General features: G+C 43.9%; 2 protein-coding genes across 2 annotated transcripts in view; one reads left to right on the forward strand and one right to left on the reverse strand.

The window, feature by feature from the left end:
- LOC308158275 (5'-3' exonuclease PLD3-like) overlaps positions 1-25,031 on the reverse strand; it is a gene marked incomplete at both ends in the record, with an annotated part of 402,256 nt that overhangs the window by 225,995 nt on the left and 151,230 nt on the right. The window lies entirely within an intron of this gene.
- Positions 7,329-8,979, forward strand: polr1g (RNA polymerase I subunit G). The gene is made up of 3 exons (XM_080532704.1): positions 7,329-7,464; positions 7,646-7,787; positions 7,956-8,979. The coding sequence occupies exons 1-3, from the start codon at positions 7,380-7,382 to the stop codon at positions 8,800-8,802; spliced, it is 1,074 nt and encodes a 357-aa protein (XP_080388830.1). The 5' UTR covers positions 7,329-7,379; the 3' UTR covers positions 8,803-8,979.

The following is a 25,031-nucleotide window of genomic DNA, read 5'->3' on the forward strand; positions in this document are numbered from 1 at the left end:
TGGGTCAACTGAATAGTGTTTCATGTGGCTGATATTAAAAATATACTCAAAGTAGTAGTCTGGACCCAAGGCAGGGATATCAGACATTACATAATGATTCTGCATACATCACAGAGGATCTTTCCCACAGAAACAGAAATAACATTTGACAAATAAATGCAGTGATAAAGGAATGCCATCTACTTATGTGATCATAATATTTTGGATAACCATAACAACATATGGTATTGGAGAAAAAGGTGACAGTGCCCCTTGCAGGAATTGAATCAAGGGCACTATCCACCCCCCCACCCCTTCACACACACACACACACACACACACACACACACACACACACACACACACACACACACACACACACACTCATTACAGCACACTTAACACTTTACTGAGTCCCTCGGGTGAGGTTGATGGGTAGTGGGAGGATTAATTACTCACTTCCTCTGTCTTATCCTCCCTACCCTCTATTGAGTCTTTCTCCCTTCTATCCACTGATACAGCATCTTGAATGAATGAATGAATGGTCTTTATTGTCATTGCTATAGTACAGGTACCATACAACGAAATTTAGGAGGGGTGGCTCCCCTGGTGTTAGGAAAGAAAAAAAAAAGAAAAAAAACACAAGAAGGGAAGGAGCTGGTTTACATAAATAAAGGCTATGTACACTATCCACTATACTATACTGTACAGATAGACGACTAGGGTTGTCATATTGCACATAGTGTTATTGCACATTCATTTAAAGTGTCGCAGTTTGCAGGCTTGAAATGTACATATTTGTGCCTCAGCACTACACCTGATTTTTTCAGTCCAGCAGCTGCCATCAATCCGTCCAGACTGTCCAGGGCCCAGAACCTAGGTCTTTGCTGTGTTCAGGGCCTGGATGGCCCTGGGGTAGAAGCTGTGCTTCAGTCTGTTTGTCCTTGCGGCCATGGTCCTGTACCGCCTTTTCGAGGGCAGCCGGGTAAAGTGTACGTACCCAGGGTGGGTTGGGTCTCTGGAGATCTTGGAGGCCTTCCTGAGACAGTGTGTGTTGTACAGCTCTTCCAGAGAGAGGAGGGGGGCGCCGGTGATCTTCTGGGCTGTTCTCACGACTCTCTGTAGCGCATTTCTCTCCGCGGTTGTGCAGCTGGAGAACCAGTTGTAGAGGCCGTAGGTGAGGATGCTCTCCACTGCGCCGCGGTAGAAGGTCACCAGTATCTCCTGCTTGCTGTGTTCCTTCCTGAGGACTCTCAGGATGTAGAGCCGCTGTTGTGCCTTCTTGATGGTGGCTGTTGTGTTGTCCTTCCAGGACAGGTCATCCTGCATGTGCACCCCCAGGAATCGGAGGGTTGAGACTCTCTCCACGCTCTCTCCGTCGATGAGCAGGGGCTGGATCTCGGACTTTTTCCTCCTGAAGTCCACAATGATTTCCTGGGTCTTTGACTTGTTCAGCAGCAGGTTGTTAACCTTGCACAGCTTGCTCAGTTGCTCTACCTCATCCCTGTACGCGCCTCGTCCCCCCCCGAGATAGTCTTCCACCCTCCTGTCCACTCTCTCCTCGTCCTTCCACTCTCTCTGTCCTCTCACCTCAAGGCTAGCACAGTCCTCTCCACGCGCTCCTTGTCAAGGAGTTTATCACGTCTTATGTCTTATGTTACTGTTGTTTTTATCCTGACTGTGTTACTATTTTATTTTAAGTGTGTTATTATTATTGTTGTAAGTCGCTTTGTTTGGAGAAAGGCGTCTGCTAAATGTCCAAAATGTAAATGTAAAATGCAACTGCAACGCACTCCTGGCTGGGCTCCACACCTCCGTCATCAGCCCTCTGCAGCTCATCCAGAATGCTGCCGCCCAGCTGGTGTTCATCCTCCCTAAATGATCCCATATCCCCTGTCACCCCTCTCCTCTGCACCCTTCACTGGCTCGCATTAGGTTTAAGACCCTTGTGCTCGCCTACAGGGCGGCGAAGGGAACTGCCCCTTCCTACATGCAGGCAATGGTCAGCCCCCATACACCTGCCTGTTCACTCTGCTCCTCCACCTCTGCTGGCCGACTGGCTCCACCGCCTCAGCGGGGTTGCAACGGTCGCGCTGCCCGGTCACGGCTCTTCACCGTCCTGGTTCCCCGCTGGTGGAACAACTTCAAGCTCCCCACCACACCGCTGTCAGGACTGCAGTCACTCCCTGTCTTCTGTCGACAGACCCATCCCTCCTGAAAGCCTCCCTATCCTCCTGTTAGTTGTTGTTTATTATTATACACTTTGTTTATCAGGTCTCATGTTCTATGTTTTAATTATGTTGTTTTTATCCTGACTGTGTGTATTATTTTATTTTATTCAAGTTTATTATTATTATTGTTGTAAGTCGCTTTGGATGAAGGCGTCTGCTAAATGTCAAAAATGTAAATGTAAAATTGTAATAATAAATGTAATTATAGATGTAATTATATTGCATACTTACTGGAGGCATTAATCAATGTTTACACTGTACTGGAACAGACTGTGAATCATCAGATACACACTCTGAATACAGACAGCAGTGGTAATTGGTACACATATACATGCACATACCATTCTCACAGGACAGGCTTTGCTGTCTCAGATGGAGACTCAAACACGGCACTTCAATGGAGAGCTGCGGACTCCGTAGGACATCTGTAGAGGCAGGCTGTTGTAACCTTATGGCAGGAAGTAGACACTGACAGTGGTCCAAACACTAGCAGTCTACTAAGTATGCAGTGGGGACAAAGTCATTGGGGTATTATTCAGCAATTCATTGTCATGAATTACAGATAAAAAATGAAGGAATTCAACTTGCTGGCAGGGCAGGGTGGTAACATCCTAGAGAGGTCGAGAGTGTGTGGCAATACTTTCTTGTTGTCTATGAACATATCAACATGATGTAGCTCACCAGCTCAGTCATTTCACACACGTTTCAAACACGTACATGTATGTAGGTCATTGGTTGTACCACTTCCTTTACTCAAATGAAACTCCCTCATGACCCTCATGTCATCTAGAATCACCAAACAGTAATGAATTTATTAAGATCATTTTTCATTTCCATTTCATGATAAAGTAATTATTAAGTATGATACATACCATTGCTTTGCACCAGCTGTCCACTGCTGCATGGCCTCTGTGCGCTGCAGTTCTGACTTGGGATCCACAAGTCCACTTTTGGTCTCCTCAAGATTCCTGAATAGTCTACGAAGGAAAATAATGTGTTGTGGAGCACAACAAAAATAGAAGAAATACAATACATTAAACAACACCTTGATGTATTGTTACGGTTGTCGCCTTTCAGTATATTCAATTTGTTCCACCCTACTGCATGGACAGTGAGCATGCCTGCACTCACTGTGAAGATTTATCACAATCATATATCAAATGTGGAATTGCAGTTCAATTGATTTAACCTCCTGAGTCCCAGCAATTCTTGTTAGCCCACTCGAATGGGCATTCCTTTTTGTTCCGTATCTCTGAGGCCATACATGCCACTGTGTTATGTCCTGTTGCAACTTTGAGAGGACATTCAGGGTTTTTAAATTATATCACATGTGACCTTGCCAATTGTATATTCTTGATTCTACAAAATGGCTGCCATCCAAACGATCACATTTTATGGAAAGAGTCAAAGTGTAAATGTGTAATTTTTTAATTATCATTTTATAATAAAAAGTTTGATATTGAAATTGTTTCTAGCGAGTCAATATCTCAGGTATAGTGCGGTGAGTTTTCAGGGCAGTGTAATACTTTCTTCACATGAAATAAAAGCTTGTTCATAACATAACTGTCCTCTGTCCTCACCTGTTTTACACAATACTGCAGCTCACTGACTGAGACAGAGCGATTTTGAACAGAATCATTGAGGTAGACGTAGACATAGACTTGTCAGATGATGAGGATCCAGAGGCAGTGAGTCAGGTCAGGTGGTGGGTTAGGGTCACGCGTGGTCTTTACCTGAGTGGTGGGTGTACTGTCTTGTGGTACTGGTTGGGTTCGGGGCTGGGTCCGCCTGGGTAGTGTTACCTCCCTTGATGCAGGCGTGTCACTGTGATGGTATGGAGGACAGGCTGGGGGGGCTGACCGCTGCTACCTGGGGAGATATCGGGGTTCTTTCTCTCGTTCTGAGGCAAGCAGAACCTCTGGCAGTGCTGGGGTCTGGTTTGGCCAATACTATTGGACCTCCCAATGCAAGCTGAGGGTTGCATGGGTTTGAGGTGGTCGTGTTGCTGTCGCTGGACTATCATGAGCTCCTGTTTCTGTCCTTGGCCTTAGGGTTCTCCTCCTCCTCCTCCTCCCAGGAGGCGCGATGGCTCTGGCGGACTGGAGCCTCGGGTTGGCCGGGTCTGCTGCCGTTCGCCTTCCCCGCTCAGGGCGTGCAGCACGGGGCTGGGGGGGCGGCGGTTGTTGCCCTGGGCGTTTTCTGGGATCTGGCTCCAGTCATTGTCTCTGGGTGGGGTTGGGGTTGGGGTTGTGCCCTATGCCTTTGGGCCGGGTCGAGGCTGGGTTGGCTTGGGTGACTGGTGTTGGCACCACTGAGTTAGTACAGGTCAGGGGGCCGGTGGCTGCTTCTTGGGGCAAATCCAGGTCCTTCCTCCCATTCAGTGGCGCGCGGGTTCCCGGGTCGGCTGGGGTCGGGGTCGACTGGGGTCTTTGTTGTAGGCTTGTAGGCTATAGGCTTTTAGGCTGGGGCCTTTGCTGTAGGCCTGAGGACTGTAAGCTGTAGGGGCCTCTGCTCTCCTCCCAGTGCAGATGTGAGGCTTTAGGGAGCTTATGGGCTCTTGCAGCTCAATTGTGAAAAAGTACATGTTGCATATTTACTGTTAGCGAGAGTCCCAAAGTCCACTACAGTACACATACAATAAGTAATAGGCTACATAAAAATATGTTTTGACTATTTTTTTTCTCACCTCACCTTCTCATCTCAGAACATCTCTTATAACTGATTATTGATTAAGTTATTGGTGCCTGATTCCTGGATACATTGCCAATATTGTGTGTTTTATGCTTTCTGTCTTTATATATCAAGGTTTCGGTGCATAATAATTGTGTCATTGTTCATGTAGTCATTGTTTGTTTGCTATTTGTGTTTTATCATTGCTGTGGAATTTGTATTTACAATCAGAGGCTGAGTAACATTAAAAAAAAAATGGCCGGTTAAAAACATGACAACATGACAACATTATTGTTTTCCCTGGGCACAAACACACGGTATGACCCATAATTACGCCCCCTGTCATCAGAGTATCACAGTCGACAGATATTGCCCACGAGCACCACCAAGTGGCCAACTCAGAGACTGCAACTAAGATTTGACGCAACCTGCGTTCCTCTGCGCAATTCTTACGCAGCTCCTATCTTCTCGAGTCTACACCGAAAAGAAGTGCTTCCCGGTCAAAGTTGATTCCGTAACGTGTTGTCGTGAAGCCATGCGTGTTCATAATATGAACATATTATGTCATATTATCGGTAAAAAAACAAACACATTTTCCAATATGTCAACAGATGCTTCTTCATCGAGTGATGATGAGCCGGCGAGTGTTATCGAAACACCGTCACCGCAAAAACGAAGAAAGCTGGGTGAGTTAATAAATGTAGCCGGCTGGCTTATAGCATAGTAAACATGGAGAGGAACAATCTCTAGTTTCCACTGAGTTTTGCTGTAACCTTCTTTCATTCGCTCCTCCACCTCTCCCTCAGTTTCAGCAACCTGAAGATACCGCTGTCGGGGCTCCAGGCGGTGAAGGGTCAGACCCCTGGTGCTAGAGCCCAGATCTACAGCGTGCTCGGGGGATCCTTGGGGAGTGCCGCCACGGACCTCCGCCTTCTCACCAGCGACCAGCTGGACTCTGGAGCTGTACTCTGCGCCCCCGCCTTCAGCGGCCTGCTGAACGTCTGCGAGAGCTACGGCGACTGCAGCGCCAACCTGGCCCCCATGGCCATCCCGGCTGAATGACATGTATTTTGAAGGTTTTAGATGTACCAAGGAGTGCCCCATGACAAGCAAAATCAAAAAGAGACCACATTTCTCTCAGGTTATTCTGTACAGGGGTGTCTGTAAGAAGTAGACGATTTCTGGCAGGTATCGCGTGAGCACTTTTGGCAGTTTTAGCTGATGGGGATTTGATCTTGTGTGCCTCGTGATCAGCATTTGGTATGTGGTGATGATGGCACCACCTCTCCTTTGGATCTTCTCCAAGCGTTCTGATTTGCTTGTACCATGGAACTCTTTAACCACTGTTGTTAACATCAACAAACAACAAACAACAATCAACAAACAATCAAACAATCGGTATGTGGTGATGATGGCACCACCTCTCCTTTGGATCTTCTCCAAGCGTTCTGATTTGCTTGTACCATGGAACTCTTTAACCACTGTTGTTAACATCAACAAACAACAAACAACAAACAACAATCAACAAACAATCAAACAATCAAACAATCAATCAAACAATCAATCAACAAACTCTTCATCATCATCATCATCATCTGATTCTTGCCGTGCCATCTCTTTAATAGCCTCTTTAATTTTCTTGATCCTATTTTGAAGTCTTTCATTTGGGTGGATGCCATGGGCCAATTTAAACAGTTCCAGCGATTTTGACATGTTTCCTTTTCTGGCAGCATCTTTTCCATCCTGAATGTACAACTTTGGTAGATGTCTACATCTACGTAGATTTTTTTTTTCTCACCTCAACTTCTCATCTCAGAATAATCTTATTATAACTGATTATTGATGAAGTTACTGCTGCCTGATTCCTGGATACATAGCCAATAGTGTGTGTTTTATGCTTTCTATCTTTATATATCAAGGTTTCGGTGCATAATAATTGTGTAATTGTTAATGTATATAGTCATTGTTATATCAAGGTTTCGGTGCATAATAATTGTGTAACTGTTAATGTATATAGTCATTGTTATATCAAGGTTTCGGTGCATAATAATTGTGTAATTGTTAATGTATATAGTCATTGATTGTTTGCTATTTGTGTTTTATCATTGCTGCGGAATTTGTATTTAGGCTGAGTAACATTAAAAAAAAATGTCCGGATAAAAACATACATGACAACATTATTGTTTTCCCCTGGGCACAAACACGTATGACCCATAATGGGCACAAACACGTATGACCCATAATTATGCCCCGTGTCATCAGAGTATCACAGTCGACAGATATTGTCCACGAGCGCCACCAAGTGGCCAACCCAGAGACTGCAACTAAGATTTGACGCAACCTGCGTTCTTTTGCGCAATTCTTACGCAGCTCCTATCTTCTCGAGTCTACACCGAAAAGAAGTGCTTCCTGGTCAAAGTTGATTCCGTAACGTGTTGTCGCGGAAGCCATGCGCGTTCATATGTCATATTGTAGGTAAAGAACACCACATTTTCCAACATGTCAACAGATGCTTCTTCATCGAGTGATGATGAGCCGGCGAGTGTTATCGAAACACCGTCACCGGAAAAACGAAGAAAGCTGGGTGAGTTAATAAATGTAGCCGGCTGGCTTATAGCATATTGTAAACATGGAAAGGAACAATCTCTAGTTTCTAGACTTGCTAACTTAGCCAGTTATATTGGGTTATTGGTATTAAGACACCTAAAGGATGATCTGCATGTGTGTACTCAACCATCTCTCTCCTTCTATCTCCCTTCTCACAGATAAGCCTAAAAGGTTTCAGTGTCCGGCTGATTTTGTGTCATTCGCCCACCAACCCTGCACCAGTACACTGATTGACAACATCTGCGACAAGAACACAGAAGTATGGCTCATCAAAGCTCCGAACAATTTTAACCCCGAAAGGTAATGCGAGTGACACAGCTTCTCCAATCATCTTTGTTTGTTACTCCAAACACTATATAATCTGGTCAGACATGTTGTTGTTGTTGCTAGAAACATAGGCTATCACTTGCCAATATTGCCAAGTTTTGCTGTAACCTTCTTTCATTCGCTCCTCCACCTCTCCCTCAGTTTCAGCAACCTGAAGATACCGCTGTCGGGGCTCCAGACGGTGAAGAGTCAGACCCCTGGTGCTAGAGCCCAGATCTACAGCGTGCTGGGGGGATCCTTGGGGAGTGCCGCCACGGACCTCCGCCTTCTCACCAGCGACCAGCTGGACTCTGGAGCTGTACTCTGCGCCCCCGCCTTCAGCGGCCTGCTGAACGTCTGCGAGAGCTACGGCGACTGCAGCACCAACCTGGCCCCCATGGCCATCCCGGCCGCCCTGCCCCCCACCATCCCCCCGGGGCTCCGCCAGAGGTTTCAGCCCTTCGGCAGCAAGACCCCGACCCTCGCCGCCGCTCAGGAGGACAGACCGCCCTCGGTCTCCCAGCCGACGCCTGCGAGGATCAAAAAAGAGGTGGTGACGGCGGTGATGGAGGAGGAGAGAAAGAAAAAGAAAAAGAAGAAGAAGGACAAGGACAAGGACAAGGCCACGGATAAACTGATCAAAGTTGAGGTGTTACAGGTGGAAGAGGAGCAGCAGGAGGAGGTGCAGGAGGAACAGCAGCAGGAGGAGGTGCAGGAGGAACAGCAGCAGGAGGAAGTGCGGGAAGGGATGGTGTGTGTGAAGGAGGAAGGTGTAACTATAACTGTCCTTGCACGGGAGGCTGGGCCGTCAGAGGAGAAGAGGAAGAAGAAGAAGAAGAAGAAGGACAAGGAGAGAGACCGAGGGGAGGCGGAGGACACTGTGTATCCAGACGTAGATGTGAAAGAAGAGGTGGAAGTCAAAGTGGAACCCATGGACATCTCCTACGGTGACCTGGTGGATTCAGGGAAGAAGAAGAAAAAGAAGAAAATCAGGCATGGTGATGATTGATGAGTTTGCGATTGTGTGTCATCATCATCAAACTTTGTTCAGTAATGCTATTACGAATTCTTATTTCTTATTTCTTGTCACGTTATGGAAAAGATTTGGCTTTTGGACAATTAATATCCTACAAAGTTTGTTCACCTGGGTGTCATTTTGAGCTGAAAGCCATTTGTCTAATAAAACATAAACCAGACTTGGGCGAAATATGTAGGCCTATTTGTAATAGTTTTGTATATTTAAAGAAAAAAACTAAGTGTGTTTAGGTTTGCTTGCCTTGCAAGCTGTGTTTACACTTCAGAGTCTGTTCCACTGGTCCCATTGTACCCGACTAGTTCAAGCACCCCAAGAATTTTACAGTATGTATCTCCCTGAGAATACTCTGCCAGCAGATGGCGCTATGGCACAAGGCTTTCTCCTCCACTGTGCTTTAACTGGGCTGCCTCTTTGCCTCCCTCTCAGACTGCACTGGAGTATGGTCATGTTTTCTAATGAGGCACAGCCACAGACACCTCTGGCGCTATCAGACTCACCGCCTGTACCCCCACCCACCCACCACCCCCTGCATGTACGCATCATTCACTACCCAGCTCTAGATACCCTCACATCTCAGACAGAAACTGGGTTTTCAAAGGGGTATATTGTCTTTCGGTATTGTGAGTGTATAATCACGAAGTCATGAGCAACATTTACATAGAAATTCCCCAACGTATTAGGTGTGAAAGTGTATTTTGTAGGCTTGTTGATTTAACGAGGTCATGGTTTGCGCAAAACGATAACACATTTGTTAAGAATTCTCTTTGAGATATGGGCACTGTGTGAGAGTGTGTGTGTTTGAAGCTAAGGGAGCCGGTGAATCATTGAGGTATGGAGCAGCATAACTTGGCTTCTAGTTCGCATGTTACACAACAACTAGGCCTATATATTAGTTATAACATAGCTCTAAGTGTACATCCCATTTAGTTATAACAGCTTAAATATACATCCTATGTACTTATAACAGCTGTAAGTGTACATCCCATTTAGTTATAACAGCTCTAAGTGTACATCCCATAGTTATAACACGGCTCTAAGTGTACATCTCATTTAGTGATGTGGCAGTTTTACACTGTACCTGGATGACCTTCTGTTAAGAGCTTCCACATTCGGCCAATGAGTGGGTGTTCATCACCACGTGACCCACTTGAGCAGAACACTCATTCATCCTTAAACGGGGAGAAGGAGATACATCATGTTATCCTGGCTACTGGGTTTCAGACATTGTGTACATGGTCATCAGTGCCCAGCAGAGCGATTCTAAGGTCATGGGGTCAGATCACAGCTGGGACAGTGAGATTGTGGCCATGCCGTAGGTGCAGCACTTATCTGGATCATAAATATAGTCTGTAGCATTATAGCATTATCTGCATTATTGTCTTATCGCTCCGTGCTATAGTTCTTTTATGCCATAGGCTCTGCAGGTTGCCTGAACAGTGAGCACTGTCTAGTGAGGCAGATGAATAATTGAATGCAGTCTGAAGTTTAGATACAACGTGTCCAGACTACAGAGCAGGGATTGGGCTTTTGCGCGCCCCAACCGATGCAAATGATAAGATTTGAACAGAGGGAGGGGGGTGGGGGCATTTGTGAGGGTAATGAATTGGAGAACCGATTTTGCCTCCCCGTACCCATCCCCTCCTTTTACCCCCTCCCTCCCTCTCTCTCTCCCTCACTGCAGCGATTCCTCTCTCCCCCTCTCTCCTCCTCTCTCCCCCTCTCTCCTCCTCTCTCCTCCTCCTCCTCTCTCCTCCTCTCTCCCCCTCTCTCCCCCTCTCTCCTCCTCCTCCTCTCTCCTCCTCTCTCCCCCTCTCTCCCCCTCTCTCCTCCTCCTCCTCTCTCCTCCTCTCTCCCCCTCTCTCCTCCTCTCTCCCCCTCTCTCCTCCTCCCCTCCTCTCTCCCCCTTTCTGTACCGCTCTCCTTTTCAACCAGCGCGCTCCAGCCTGCCTGCGGCAATTTGAGGGTTTCCATGGCAACGTGGAGCTGCCAAGGACCACGGCGGCGCTCCGTAGCAGCATAGAGAGAGAGGGGGGGGCGGGGGTTCAATCTCTCATCGATGTCTGTCTGTACGTGGGCTCCACCACTTTGAGCATGCTAAAAGAACACAGACATGTCTTAGATAGGTGCCTGAAAACTGCGTAGAGCTCTCTCTCTTCACTCCCTCTCTCTCTCTCTCTCTCTCTCTGTCTCTGTCTCTGTCTCTGTGTCCCTTTGCTTCCAGGGCAATTATATGAACTCTGAGCATTTGACATAGTTGAAGGTGCAATTCAACGATGGATTCTGACATACCAAATGGCACATTGACTTAAGAATGACAGTAAATTGCGTTGCTTTTTTTTTTTTTAGGCACAATGTGAAAATGTTCATTTTGGGGGCATAATTTTACCCTTTTGACAAATAACTGGCATATCTGCCTCACTGAAACTATTTTGAAAGGCTGCATTGATAGAGAGCTTTAAAAAAAAAAAAGTCGTACCGCACCAGCAACTTGATTGCATACTAATGCTTTCACATGACGCACTCCGCTCTCCCATTCATACAGCTGGATGTCATTGAGCAGCATATGGCCGCCTCTGCAGTAATAGCAGAAACTAAACACAGGAAAGCACTGGGGATGTGTAATCTTGACAGAGGTTGTTAAAAGCCTACACACACAGTGAGAATCTAAAGCCTCAATGTCCTTGCGTCATAATTCAGGTGAGCATGGGTCGGGGAATGGATTTCTTTTACATTTGCTTCCTGTGCTTGTTATTGTCACTGAGTCTTTTGTTCTCTGATTGTTGTTGTTGGTAATAGAATATTTATTTGTTTATTTATTTATTTGATCTGCTCTGCTCTGAAATCCCCTAGAAGATACACAGACACACACATGTTGTATAAGCCTATCTGTCGATAAACATAATGGAAAAACTCAAACGGCAAGAAAATATAACTTTTGCTGCCCTATAACAAGACATCGCCCCATTCAAGTTTCAAGAAAGCCATTTGACACAAACCTATTTTAACGCATACATATACACTCCTTCTTATTAAATCATTTATAAATCTTCCTCATACTTTTATGTGTGGAGTTGTTTACTCCACCGAAAAAAAAACATGATGTTCTGAGATGAATCAAATCTGTTGCTATGTACTCACAGACAAGGCAAGTCAGACATTTACGCTATGAAAGCAGCCCTTTTTGCAGCCAGTCTCCATGACAACCTCAATGCCATTTCCCCTATTGTTACTACTGGACCATTTGTTCAATATCCTGAAAGCGTTTCTAGGACCCCTAGTTGGCAGAAGCATGGAGAGCCATGTATGGGCATGCATGTGATAGCCCTCATCCCTCTACTATTCCCAGATGACAGTGGTGAGTGGTAGAGGAACATACCGGTGAAGACAGTGCTCCCTACGGGGAGGAAGTCCTTGCTGTGACCTTCACTGTGTGTAGAGGGAGGGGGTGGGGGGTGGGGGCTGAGCCAAGCAACAGCAACCCCCCCTCTTCTTTGAAAAAGCCTCCTGAAAATTAACACAATTAATACAGTACATGTACAGGTCTCCTGGTGAATGTTTTTGAAGAAAAAAACAGGAGGTGTGTTTGATTTAGGTTGGCATTTGCACTACTGAGACCATTCCATTGCCTTGTAACCCTGGTAGGTTAAAATCAAGTGCACCTCAAGGTTTTCAAAGTTTTTTTTAAAAAGCTGTTTCAAATATGTGAACTAAAAGACAATGAATGGGCTCGTTATCTGATTAAGTAATTTATTTGATTGAGTAATTTATCTAATTAAGTACTTTATCTGATTAAGTTCAATCAGCTCCTGTTCGAGCACACCCCTTCATATACAAGCCCATTCATACTCTCTTAGTGTATTTAGCTCCTTGACTACAAGGAGTACTTTTTTTGTCTATTTGAAAGTACTACAAGCACTCCTCATTCTGAAAATACATTTCAGATATGTATTTTTCAAATGTGAATATTTCAGATATGTATGTCTTATTTATTTTATTTTCCAGATATATATTTTCCAGATATACATGTATGTATTTTTCCCAGGTCTGGTACATTATCACTGCAACAACACATCATGTGACCTGAGCCACAGCTGTAGTTCCGTACAACACTTCTACTGTTAACTGTACAGTATAACCAACAAGAGGATAGGAGATCCATCAGGGGAGGTTGGTGGAGGTAGAAACCAGAGGAAGGGCTCATTGTAATTCATGGAATGGAACGAGGAATGGGATTAAACAAGTGTGCATTACAATGAGCCCGTCGTCCCAATTTCTACCTCCACCTGAAGTCCATAGTAGCCCACAAATGAACTATTTCCATATTGATGTCAGTGTCACCTCGTAAAATCCAGATGTTCTGTGTGAAACAGTGTCGGGGGAGAAGGTGTTATCCCCCGACACCTTCACCCACATTGAGGATGAAACACTTAGAAGGAAACAAGCAGAAGAATGTTCACATTAACATTGACCAGATGTGTACGATAAAAACAAAGCATTTGGATCAAAACTGCATTATGAACTAGTAACACAGTCGAAAAAACACTTGAGGGCGATGGTTTAATTTAGCGGAAAATAGACAGCATATTTTAATGATATCTCAATGTAATTCATCTTTTATTCATAGTGGATGGCACAGCTGATGTCTATTGTGTACAGCTGGACCTCTCTGCAGAAGCTGTGCAGGTTATGGCCAGGACGGCAGCATCACTCCCTTTAGGAGACAGACCAGATGACACCACGTTCTCCTGCTTAAAAATGCACCAACTCGCTTCCTACTGCACACTTAACATTGTCATGATCCATCCTCTTTTGTATCGGCTTTGATAACTCTACCATACCGTCCCTACCTAACTCACCCTACCAGCTCGATGTGTTTTGATAGTGAAGAAGGTGAATGTGTGTGTGTGTGTGTGTTTGTGTGTTTTTGGACTATCACTCCCCCTCTCCCTGTGGCCTGTAGAGGACAGTCCAGTCTCCAGAGTGTCCCTGTGTGGCCACCAGCCTCTCGTTTTGTAAAAGGCCAAGGTTCACAACGCTGGATGAGGGGGCTGCGTAACCCGATGTGGAGGACCGGCGTCTAATGCCAATCCTGCTGTGCCTCCATCTGCCGCTGGGCAGCGATGTGCCCACAGCGCTCCTTCTGTCCAGCTCTCCGAACGGGAGGGGAGGGAGGGGAGGGAGGGGAGGGGGGGGGGCTACATGTCTTCACCGTCTCCATGTCTTTTTGTTTTTTTTAGGGGGTGAACTAGATAAACGGGGGAAGCAGCAGAGAAAAAATAGGTCACGGGCGCTTTTTATACCTCCTCTCTGAGTCTGATTTAACCTTCATGTGCCTGCTGCTGTCTGACGCCAGAGCTGTTGTTACAGCTTAGTATGCACTGTTATTGTAACTGTAATGTCACCCACTGACAAAATGACAGGCCTGCTCTTCCTGTCCTGCTCAAAGACCAGCAGGCTTGACTTATGGGTCCCATCTAGTATGACATTAGATGGGAACTAGTATGAAACTAGTATGAAATTAGATGGGAACTAGTATGAAACTAGTATGACATTAGAACCTGTTTCATGTTTCCCCCTATACCTGTGTAATAGCTTTGTACTAATAATATTTTATTAACCTGCTCTTACATAGTCTGTTGGTAATATGTGTGTAATAATTGCATAATAATGGTTGGTTTATGCTATTACACAAGTGGAATATAAGGACTGTTCCGAATTCCACTAGTGTGATAACAGGAACCGCTCAACTCCATATGCTTAGTAAATACGTGTCTAATGCATAAGTATCAACGTGTTAATACAATGTTATTACCACAGTAATTACAACGTAACTACACAGGTATAGGGGCAACAATGTAAAGTGTTAAAGTTTTTCTTGTTATTGATTCCTTATTTTTTAAATGATTGGATACTGTATCAGCTGTTCTACAATCAGAAAGTACACTTTATACCCATGATAGTGTCAGAAATATTGCTGGACGGAAAAAAATAGACCTAACCACTCAATAATCTGAATTACAGAATGGATGTATTTACTGTACTGTATGTAAAAAATTAGGATCAATGTCTACCTCAAGTAATCATGTAATGGAAGCAATATGAGTCTGTTTTGACCATAACTGTCATTCCAAGTGAAAGACCTCTGCTTTTCTCTCCCAGGATTCTGTTACTCTGGGCAAACACACTGTTGACCCTCCAACCCCAGCCTTTCAAATGAAGTCAATACAGTTCAGTTTACAATTGAATTTTCGAAGGGATTCTGTTGCCAACTGCTGACGGTCTGACCATTTTAGGCTGTTTTAGGCTCATCTTTGTCTCAAGGGGGTATTCTGGACATAGAACACCCTTTTAATTTCCTGGCTACTTTACCTGATTTAATTATTCGGAGTTATTGAATGGTCATAAACTCTAATAACTTGAAGATGCACTATTGAAAACATGAATAATAGTGTCAAGGTCAGTTCAAGGTCATTGCTCCATTAACTGTGCTGCTCCCTGCTTGTCCTACTCAGAGCGTCTTACCTTAAGGACTGTCTTTAACCTTTCTCTGTCTCCTCTACGCTGCTGTAACCCTTCTCTCACTCCACACACACACACACACGCACACACACACACGCACGCGCACGCACGCACACACACACACACACACACACGCACGCACGCACGCACACACACACACACACACACACACACACACACACACACGCACGCGCACACACGCACGCACACACACACACACACACACGCACACACACACACACACACACACGCACACCCACACACCCACACCCACACACACACTACCATCAGCCAAACACACACAACTGCCTCACTCTCAAACTGGGGCAAGCCATTTGGAGCTGCTTCTCCCTTATGGTTCACTGGCTCAGTGGCACGCCACAGAATCTTCCATCTAAGGCCTCTAAGAGTGCCTGGCGCCTCACAGGAAAGGTTGAGTTCCTTTTTCCCAAGGCCTGAAAAAGACTTAACATGTCCCTGTAGGGCTGGAACGGTCCTGGGGGTACCTCAGAGTAGCAGGTGGATGGTCAAAACTGTGGCAAGCCGGTGGCCAGAAGTTAGCTGATGAGAGGATGGTCGGTCTCAGAAGAGGTTAGAATTTCACTGCGCAGCCAGTATCCACCAGGGAAAAGGACCTAAGTATACCACACAGTGATGGATTAGCATGCCCTGAAATGTATTGTACCAGTTAGAGATAGTGAGACTGTAGTCTGTATATTTTGTAGTCCTTGGCGGCTGGCTTTGTGTTTTAATTGTTCAAATACGCCCAAGTAATGTAAATCTTTTGATATGGAACGTCAAGGATTGGCAATTATGTTTTGGGATAAAATGAGGTTGACATATACACTCACATTTATGCTGGCAAGCACTCCCAAATCTAAAGAGGATGAAAATGAATAATGGCGCGCGCGCACACACACACTCACACACACACACACACACTCACTCACTCACACACACACACTCACACACTCCCACACACACACACACACACACACACACACACACACACACACACACACACACACACACACACACAAGTAGCAAATAACCCCCCGCCCCAAAGCACTCGCTCTCTCTCTCTCACATACACACGTGCACGCACACAGCAGATACCTATTCTCATTATGCAAATGTATTCAACCCACACAGACTCAGGATTTCTTTGGTATTCTATAATGTCACCCACTCTGTTTCATTTTTATGTAAACCAGAACAACAATATTTGTAATAATACAGAAAGCACTGCTTGGGTTTCTCTTGTATACCGTAGAAAAATGTATTTATTAAAGCATATGCTCAAGAACAGAAAAAAACAACAACTGCAAGATTGCAGAACATATCATGTACCATAAAATTGATAAAGAAATCACTGTACACGCTACAGTGTTTTAAAATCACAGCTTTTGCATCGCAATTTAAATGTATTTATTCTCAATATATTTATACACATAATAAAACATTCATTAGATCTAAAATACTTTTTGGAATAGTTACCAGTGAAATGTATTTCCTATTTTCAAACAAATGGATACTTAATCTGTAATGTTGGTTAGAATTACAACAGCAAAAAAAAAAAACATACAAAAACTATTACAATCGTTGTTCTGTATTTTGCTTATCTGACTGGCATAAATTAAGAACATTTTGAATAATAGAAAATGATTAACCAGATGAATAAATAAATATGTTGATAGCTGTAACCAAGGCTTTGTCTATCCTGTACTAACTGGTGAAGTATATTGTACCTTAATCATAAGATACTGTAGAAAATGGCTACACTTTTCATTACATAAGCCTTATACCAATGTAACTACTAATGTACAGTAATTACTTATGTAATTACCCTGTATCAGGTAAATAAGTTCATGCAGTTTTAGAAAACACCTTTGGGCTTATTTCACTTATTCATTTATTCTCTAGTATTTACGCTAGAATAATACCTATGTAATGGAACGTGTTGCCAAGGACGATAGCCAGATTCCACTTTGGGTAACTAGGTTGTGCACTGTTGCATGTTGATGACAAGCAAGGTTGTCATGTAAGTGCTTGCAGATATAAGATGAGACCTTGGAAGCACTGTCTGTCTGATAAAGAGGTTCAACTTTGCTGTGAAGGTTGATAAATGTTTGCTGAGCTGCCCTAGGATCCTGAATTTACTCTGTGACCTATTTAAAAATATATTTTTATACTGGTCAGAGATGGACTCCTCTTGTTCCCACGTCAGGTGGTACGGTTTATTTACCTCATTGTGAAATATTGAGACAAGAACATAACAACTGTTCTAGAATGTTCTAGAATGGGTCTAGACTCTAGAACGTAGTGTCTGGGGCGGGTTTTGAGGCTGGTGCGGTGAAGATCTTTCCAACTTTGGGTTCTGTTGTAGCCTGTGTGGTTTTAAAACTATTCCCTGGCCCAGGAACTTGATATGAACTCATATCATGATTGTGGGACACTTGTTCAATTCTAAGAAAGTAAGTGCAAATGGAAGACATTGCAGTGCTGAAAGACAAGTTGATTTGTTTCAAGGATTGCAATCTCATGGCAATGATCTCAATCCACACATATGGAGAGTTAAACCATATCTTATATCTCTGAAGTTAACCTCAGTGAAAGACAACATATTAGTTCCCTAAACACACATGCAGTACAGTAAGTAGATGAAAACATTCAATAAATACCCTAAACCTGAGTCCTGGTATAGAAGAGGCTGCCAACATTTCTGGAATTATTGTTACAAATACAAATGGCATTCTGTTTGTCAAAAATATACATTCCAATGTGAGATTGAAGCAAATTCCAAATAATCGCTTTCATCAGCCACTGCCTTAATATTTGATTTATATTTTAGAATTTTTCCCTTTGTAAATTTGATACAAAATATCAACATCAAACAGACTTTCACGTATTGAGTCAAGCAGAGAGAGAGAGAGAGAGTGTGAAATCATTGAACAATTAACATAAACAATATATTGTGATAAATCAAATAACACAGGCACTCACTCATTTAAAGTCAATGGAATGTCAATGATGTCTTCATAAATCATATACAGTATATGTGTGTATTCTCCCTAATTCTTGGTCAGAACACCTCATAGTACTTTGCTGTGGTACATATTCTATATCACATTTGCTGTAAGACTTACATTCCTGCCCTCTTCCGAGTGTTAACAAAACCCAGACTGACACTGTATCACTGTCTCAGCCCTGGAACCTATGACACATCCGTATTCTTATCCTCTACATAAACCCTGCCTTAAATAACCAGGCACGGCAGAGGGATGTATTCCCAGGAATTCAATTAGGCCGTATTGCACTGTGTGATTTGCCAAGGATTAAGTGCTTGTGTATTTTTCAAATTCAAAACATCTGTTGTTTATTCTGGCAAATGTACAGCCCCCCCCCTCCTATCCCCCCTGCCAGTGACCTAAAGTAGGTAGAAGAACAGTAGAGTGGCCGTTGGTCTGATGTTGTGGCCGTTCTGTGGACACTGAAAATTCGGGGAAACGGTATAGCTACACTAGGTCTCGTAATTTGTTGCTGCAGAGAGAGGAAATCCAGATTACCGTACAATCTGATGGTGCGAACCACATCAAGACACATCAGAACACATCAAAACATTTATTGCTGCAAAGCAACATATCTTAGATTCATGTAGATGTGAAATGTAGTCATGTTTTCCTGACAACACCCTACCTTTGCATCTAACATGTCTCTTATCATTGATCTTTCATCCTGTGGACCGACCTGTGGGGCCAAGGGTTTAGTGCGGACTGTGTAGAGGGATTTCTTTGATGCCCTTGATCTGAGACGAGAGCTCAAGTGGGAGATCTAGGACGTATGTAATCGAGTTAGTCCCGATATGAACCTTCAAAGGCATATTAGGGGGAAATTGTCATACATTGCACACAGTGGCCCCCTCGTCGCCCCCCTGATTCCTAATCCTGATGTGGGGTGAGCTTTCTGGCACAAAATGGCTGCTGTTGCCTCACCTAAAGTGGTTGGGGAGGAGGTGAGTTCTGCAATCTCAAAAACGCTTTGGGTGTCTAGAAAAGCACAATATATGCAAATCCAATAAATTAAAAAATGATCCTATTCTCTCTATTGCTGTAATAATGGGTAAATGGGACCCATAACATTATGCATAGCAAACGCTAGGAGACAAACGGGACAAACACGTTCCATGGAGCAGCTGGGCCGGGCCTTCACTAGGATTCTGCTTTCGGACGGACAAACGAAAATGGAAAATGAGCAGCGAGGAGGAGAAAGAAGATCAATGCTGCCTCCGGGAGGAGCGGTGCACAATTAGCAGGATTGGATGCATTGGCAAAGACGAAGCACAAGCTGTCCTACCAACCACTGAGTCCCACAGCAGAGAGATAGATGGGGAGCTCTGAGGAGGCCTGCTCATTTTTCATTGTACAGTAGCGCTTTCACCAGATGCTCAGAGGTTTGCGTGCCTGGAGGAACAGGACAGGATTCTGTAGGATGGTGTAGGGAGTGTGTTTTACACAGATCGAGTCGTATTTTTTGTATGTCGTCTTGTCTTGATACAGGTATAAAGCAAACCTAAAGCCTGTTGTGTTCGGTTATTGTCAGTCGAACCCAGAGCAACTTACCTCCTCCCCCAGTTCTTTGACGTTCTGAAAGGGCTCAAACTAACCTAACGGCAGGCACATTCAAGTTTTTCACATTTGGGGCTTCTAAAAAAAACAGTTTGGTCTCATATTGGGGTTGGAAAAATGTTAGCTGCCTAAAAAGACACAAATTGTTTTGTTGAAATTGCCTCAGAGGCGTCTACTGTTTGTTTGTCTACTGTTTGTTGACGAGACGCTCTCTTTCGCTCTCAAAATTGGAGGAACTTCTTTAGTGCATGGAGTTTGTGAGTCAGGTTTGGTCAGACAATGCTGTGAATATGAATCACCCGGGAGACCTTACTGCAGGTCAATAAACCAATAGCTGATGTATGGAGAGAAAGCTGCAGGTGCTAATAGGCTGTGGCCTTGGAGACATGGTGGATGTGGGGGTGGTATTTGCTGTGGTTGAATGAACTGGTGCACAGGGATAGTGGGAGGATGAGAATGGCAGATCCATCTTGCTTGTTTCCTCTCTACTATCTCCAGATGATGGGGATGATGTGAGAGAGGAGTTCCAACCTTCTTTCTGATTGTGTTACCCTCAGATTGACTAATATTGCACACGCCTCTGACATCCTGAGCCTAGTTCAATGAAAGCAATGGTCCAACGGTGTCATTCATGTCCTCTTAGCCCCCTGTTCAAAGATGCCTATAACAGTCAAGGGTGAAACACCACAATATCAGGTGCACATTTCTATATCGGGACATATTGGGTTAGAAATATAATTGAGGATTTAACTTACCTCTTTTGGGACTTTTGCTTATAATATTGTAATGACTGCATTATGTCCAATGCTGTTTTCAAAGTACCTCTTTGAGTGCAAATTTGGTAAACAAAATGGTGGACATTGATCTTTAGGACTAAAGATGTCTGCCTGAAGATTTTTTAGCTTAAACGGTTTATTTGACCCATTGTACAAATGAACAAAACCTTTACAACGTTGTGATCACATATTTTTGCATTCATTGGTCCAAACCCTCCCCCCTTTATGGTGACATTAACACTGACACCAACGTTTTTTGTTTTTTAAATCGTTAGCATCTAAACGTTGCACTAACTTCACAATGTACCATCCATTCTAACATAAAAAAAAAAACTGTATTTCATTGCAGAAAATAGGAACATGCAATGACTCAGAATTACATTACCTCATGTCACATAGAAAATAGGAATGGAAACGTCATCATTTAGCAAGAAGTACTTATTGGAGATTGTTTTACTTTTAGTCCTACACATTCTTTTCAACAGCGTTGGTCTCATTTAGGGTTGTAAACATTACAGCATCAGCTTGCTCCTCTCAGTGGGTGCATATCATCCCTCAGAAAAAAATTGGTCAGCAACAATACATGAACATGTAAAATGATCGTCTTTGGGCTCCGTAAGAAAGCATTAGGCCTAAAAGAAGTGTGAGACTGCAGTACGCAGAATAAGGTAGATCAAGAAGGCACCCTGAGAATCACTATTCTTCTCTTTCTTTCTTTCTCTCTATCTCTTCTCTTTTTTTGTCTCTTCTTCCTTTTCTTAAATAATAGATCATTGTCAGGTGGGCCTGGCCCCCGGCAGCATAGGAGGAGAATGGTTGAGGGTCATGTGGGAGACAGGTTGACATTGGCAACCAACTCGTTTGGGAGACATGGAGACAGGTTAATGTGGATCTGGTCGAGTAGTATGTTATCGATGAAGAACATCACATGGTGCTGGTGTGTGGCAGGGGGGGGGATGGCTCGGAGGGGAGGGTAGTGGTGGAGAGTGGTTGGGTGGGGGGGGGTTATGGACGATAAAGTTGACTCAGGTCACATGATGAGATCCAGCTATAACATCAGGGGATTCCATTGGTGGATGGAAGCCCGACAGGTTTTAGCTTTGGTGGACACTGGACAGAACACCCACCCCGCTCAAGGCTCAGGGAACAGCCTTCCCATTCGCTCACACACACACACTCTCACCCACGCATGCACACACACACACACACTCACTCTCACCCACGCATGCACACACACACACACTCTCACACACACACACACACACACACACACACACACACACACACTCATACGGTCACTCACACACATTCACTCACACACTCCCGCACACATGCACTCATACACCAAACACACACACACACACACACACACACACACACACACACACACACACACACTCACACACACCATATGGCCCCGCCCCCAGACCGAGCACATGGTTTCAGGCACAAACTTGCAATGTGTTACTTGATGAGACTGAGTGTCGTGGAAGGTGAAGAATAAGACAACAAGAAGACAGGTGATGCTAAAATGAACATTTATAATGACTGTTGCTGCTGTCGGAAAATAATAATCTTTAAAAAAAGGTTTAATATATATTAGCACTAGACTGCCGACTTCACTGGTAATCCACAAGTCAATAAACACAACTCACTACTTTTTTTTTTTTTTTACAAACACAATGCTACAATAACATTAAATATTCAATACTCTTTAAGTCAGTTAATGAATGTTGTTAAAAGCAACCACTAAAATACTAAAAACAAAACAATAATTCACCTTTCCAGTCATTCCCTTTTCTTGTTGTGTTGTCATTTATTAATAGTATATAATAGGTTGAAAATAAATAGCTCATGAAGTGTTATCAGAAAATGAGGCTGGCGGCATAAAACATTGTGAGTGGAGCACAAAGCTATGCAATGATATGGTCAGTAGCCAGGTCGAATTAATACTTTCAATCTCCTTCCATCTCTAAAGTCACCGATAAAGATATGTCACAACTGGCACTACAGGTGCCATTACGTGTTGGCTTTAAATTCACCAAAGTCCACCTACTGTATGATAACTTTAATTTTAACTATCACTTTATCATGTAAACCACAACGACTGTATTGCACAAAAGAGAGAGCTCAACTTCCTTTTGTGGTTTGGGTACTACTGTACACTGAGAATACGGTTCTCCAAACTCATGTGTATCCAATGAGAACAGGGTGTTGAGTCAAGCAGTGACATTGATAGGTTCTTACACGACCAGGCATTTCAATGACTAGGACTTGATAAATATGTGCGTCACTCACTGAAATGAAAACAAAACTATCAACAAATACAACAATGGTAGCAAATGTAAACAAGTCTGTCATAAAGGTGATTTTTTTTTCAGCTCCAGGTTCTCATATCAAATTTGTCAGTGTTATCTGGTGTGTTTTCCCATACATGTGTCTGAGCGTAGCTAGCATGGTTGATATACAGCAGATACAGCAGATCACACCACACATTACTGCAGCAGAGCTGAGGAGCTGATGTACGGGGGCGGGGGTGCACCTTACCCGTTCCACTAAGTCGATTTTATGCTGCCAGCCCCATTCTGTTGAACACGCCTCTCTTTACAGCTCAACAAAATCGGACAAAAATATTTACATGAGAGAAAAATGAAATTGTGGAGAAACAAGTTGTTTAGTTTTTTTTGTTTGTCTGTATTTTGTTCTTTTTTTTAGGATTTTTTTTTTGTAATTCTTTTATCTCTCAGAATTGTCCCAATGATGAGCAACAAACAAAAAAATCCAATCATGTCAACTAGAATTGCACAGTCTCAAAGAGGTTTGGTGATGGAATGGAGATTTTAAGTCCAAACAGTTTGATGAACATAGAAGGGGGAGGAAAAAGGTCAATAAAGTTCATGAGGGGTGAAAAGTTCAAAAGTTCAGAAGACAGAAGGGATGACCGCGCAGCTGACCCTTACACTCCTCACACCATTCTGTGTGTTTTAATGTTAAAGGAACAAAAAAAAGTGTCATTAGGATGGGGGTTTAATATTTTCCCATCGAAATCAAATGGAGAGACTTGAGGGTGAGGAGAGTGACAAGTGCCCCCAACACTATGGCACATAATCAATGATGTCCTGGAGGTTGAAGAGATGATAGAGAATTAGGAAAAGCAGTTTATGAGAGGTAGCCAGCCTTTTACGGGTTAATCCAGGTCTGCTTTAGCTCTGGGTGTTTTTTTTTGTGTGATCTGTTTCTTTTGGGTAATGTTGAGGCGTCATGACTGACATCATGTTATGGAGGAACATGCTGGCTTCATGGGTGCGTCCAATGGATGTCCAACATACAAGAAAACTCAAAAAAGTTTGGAATGGTACTGTTTTTTTTTTGTTTGGCACTCAGGAGAAACTCTGGGAGGAGGAGGAGGAGGAGGAGGAGGAGGAGGAGGTGGGGGGCAGGGTTTGGTGGTGTGGGCGGGTCGGAGCAGAAGTGTGGGGGAGTGGTTGGAAAAGGGGGGCAGTGAAAGTGCAAAAAGGGGGGAGAAAAGGGGGAGTAAACAGGATACACATGAATGGCATTTTGTTATAATTGGTCTAGGTTAGAGAGCGTTGTACAAAGAAAAAACAGGAAAACAACAAAAAAAGAAAGAAACTGAAACAGTGATATGACAAATGCAGTCTAAAATTGCTGGTGCTTCGATGGGTTTCAAGCTCAAGAGTGACCCTGGGTTCAGTGAATGTCTGGCTCGGCGGGTGTGGTGGGGGTGGGGGGTGGGGGGTGGGTGGGTGTGGGTGAGAGCGTGGGGGAGTCTGGGGCACACCGCAAGGGTTTTGAATTGAGCACTATAGCCACACACCCACTGAAAAGCAATGATGTGTCACCACAGTTTTCATTCCTCTGCAACATCATAAAACAGATCTGTACACCCAACAACATGGAGAAGGACACCATGATGCTGACCTGCTGCAGACCCACACAGACACGAGAGAGAGAGAGAGAGAGAGAGAGAGAGAGAGAGAGAGAGAGAGAGAGAGAGAGAGAGAGAGAGAGAGCCAGACAATAGCACATGCACAGCTGATAAAGGAGGATACACATACAGTATGCACAACCCCCACCTCAGTTTTTGTCTGCAGAGCTAGGAACGATGATATGAATTTGGTTATATTTCAGACTAGGTAGAAATGTATCATGTTATTTTTTGGACACTATTCTTTTCCACAAATATACATATATGTCCAAATTCAGGGTTTAATGAGGAAATAATATATGTTCTTGTGGCTGGACAGCTTCTGATATTTTC

This window comes from Nansenia antarctica (assembly GCF_963989245.1).
Source record: "Nansenia antarctica genome assembly, chromosome: 5".
In the NCBI taxonomy this organism is placed as follows: Eukaryota; Metazoa; Chordata; class Actinopteri; order Argentiniformes; family Microstomatidae; genus Nansenia; species Nansenia antarctica.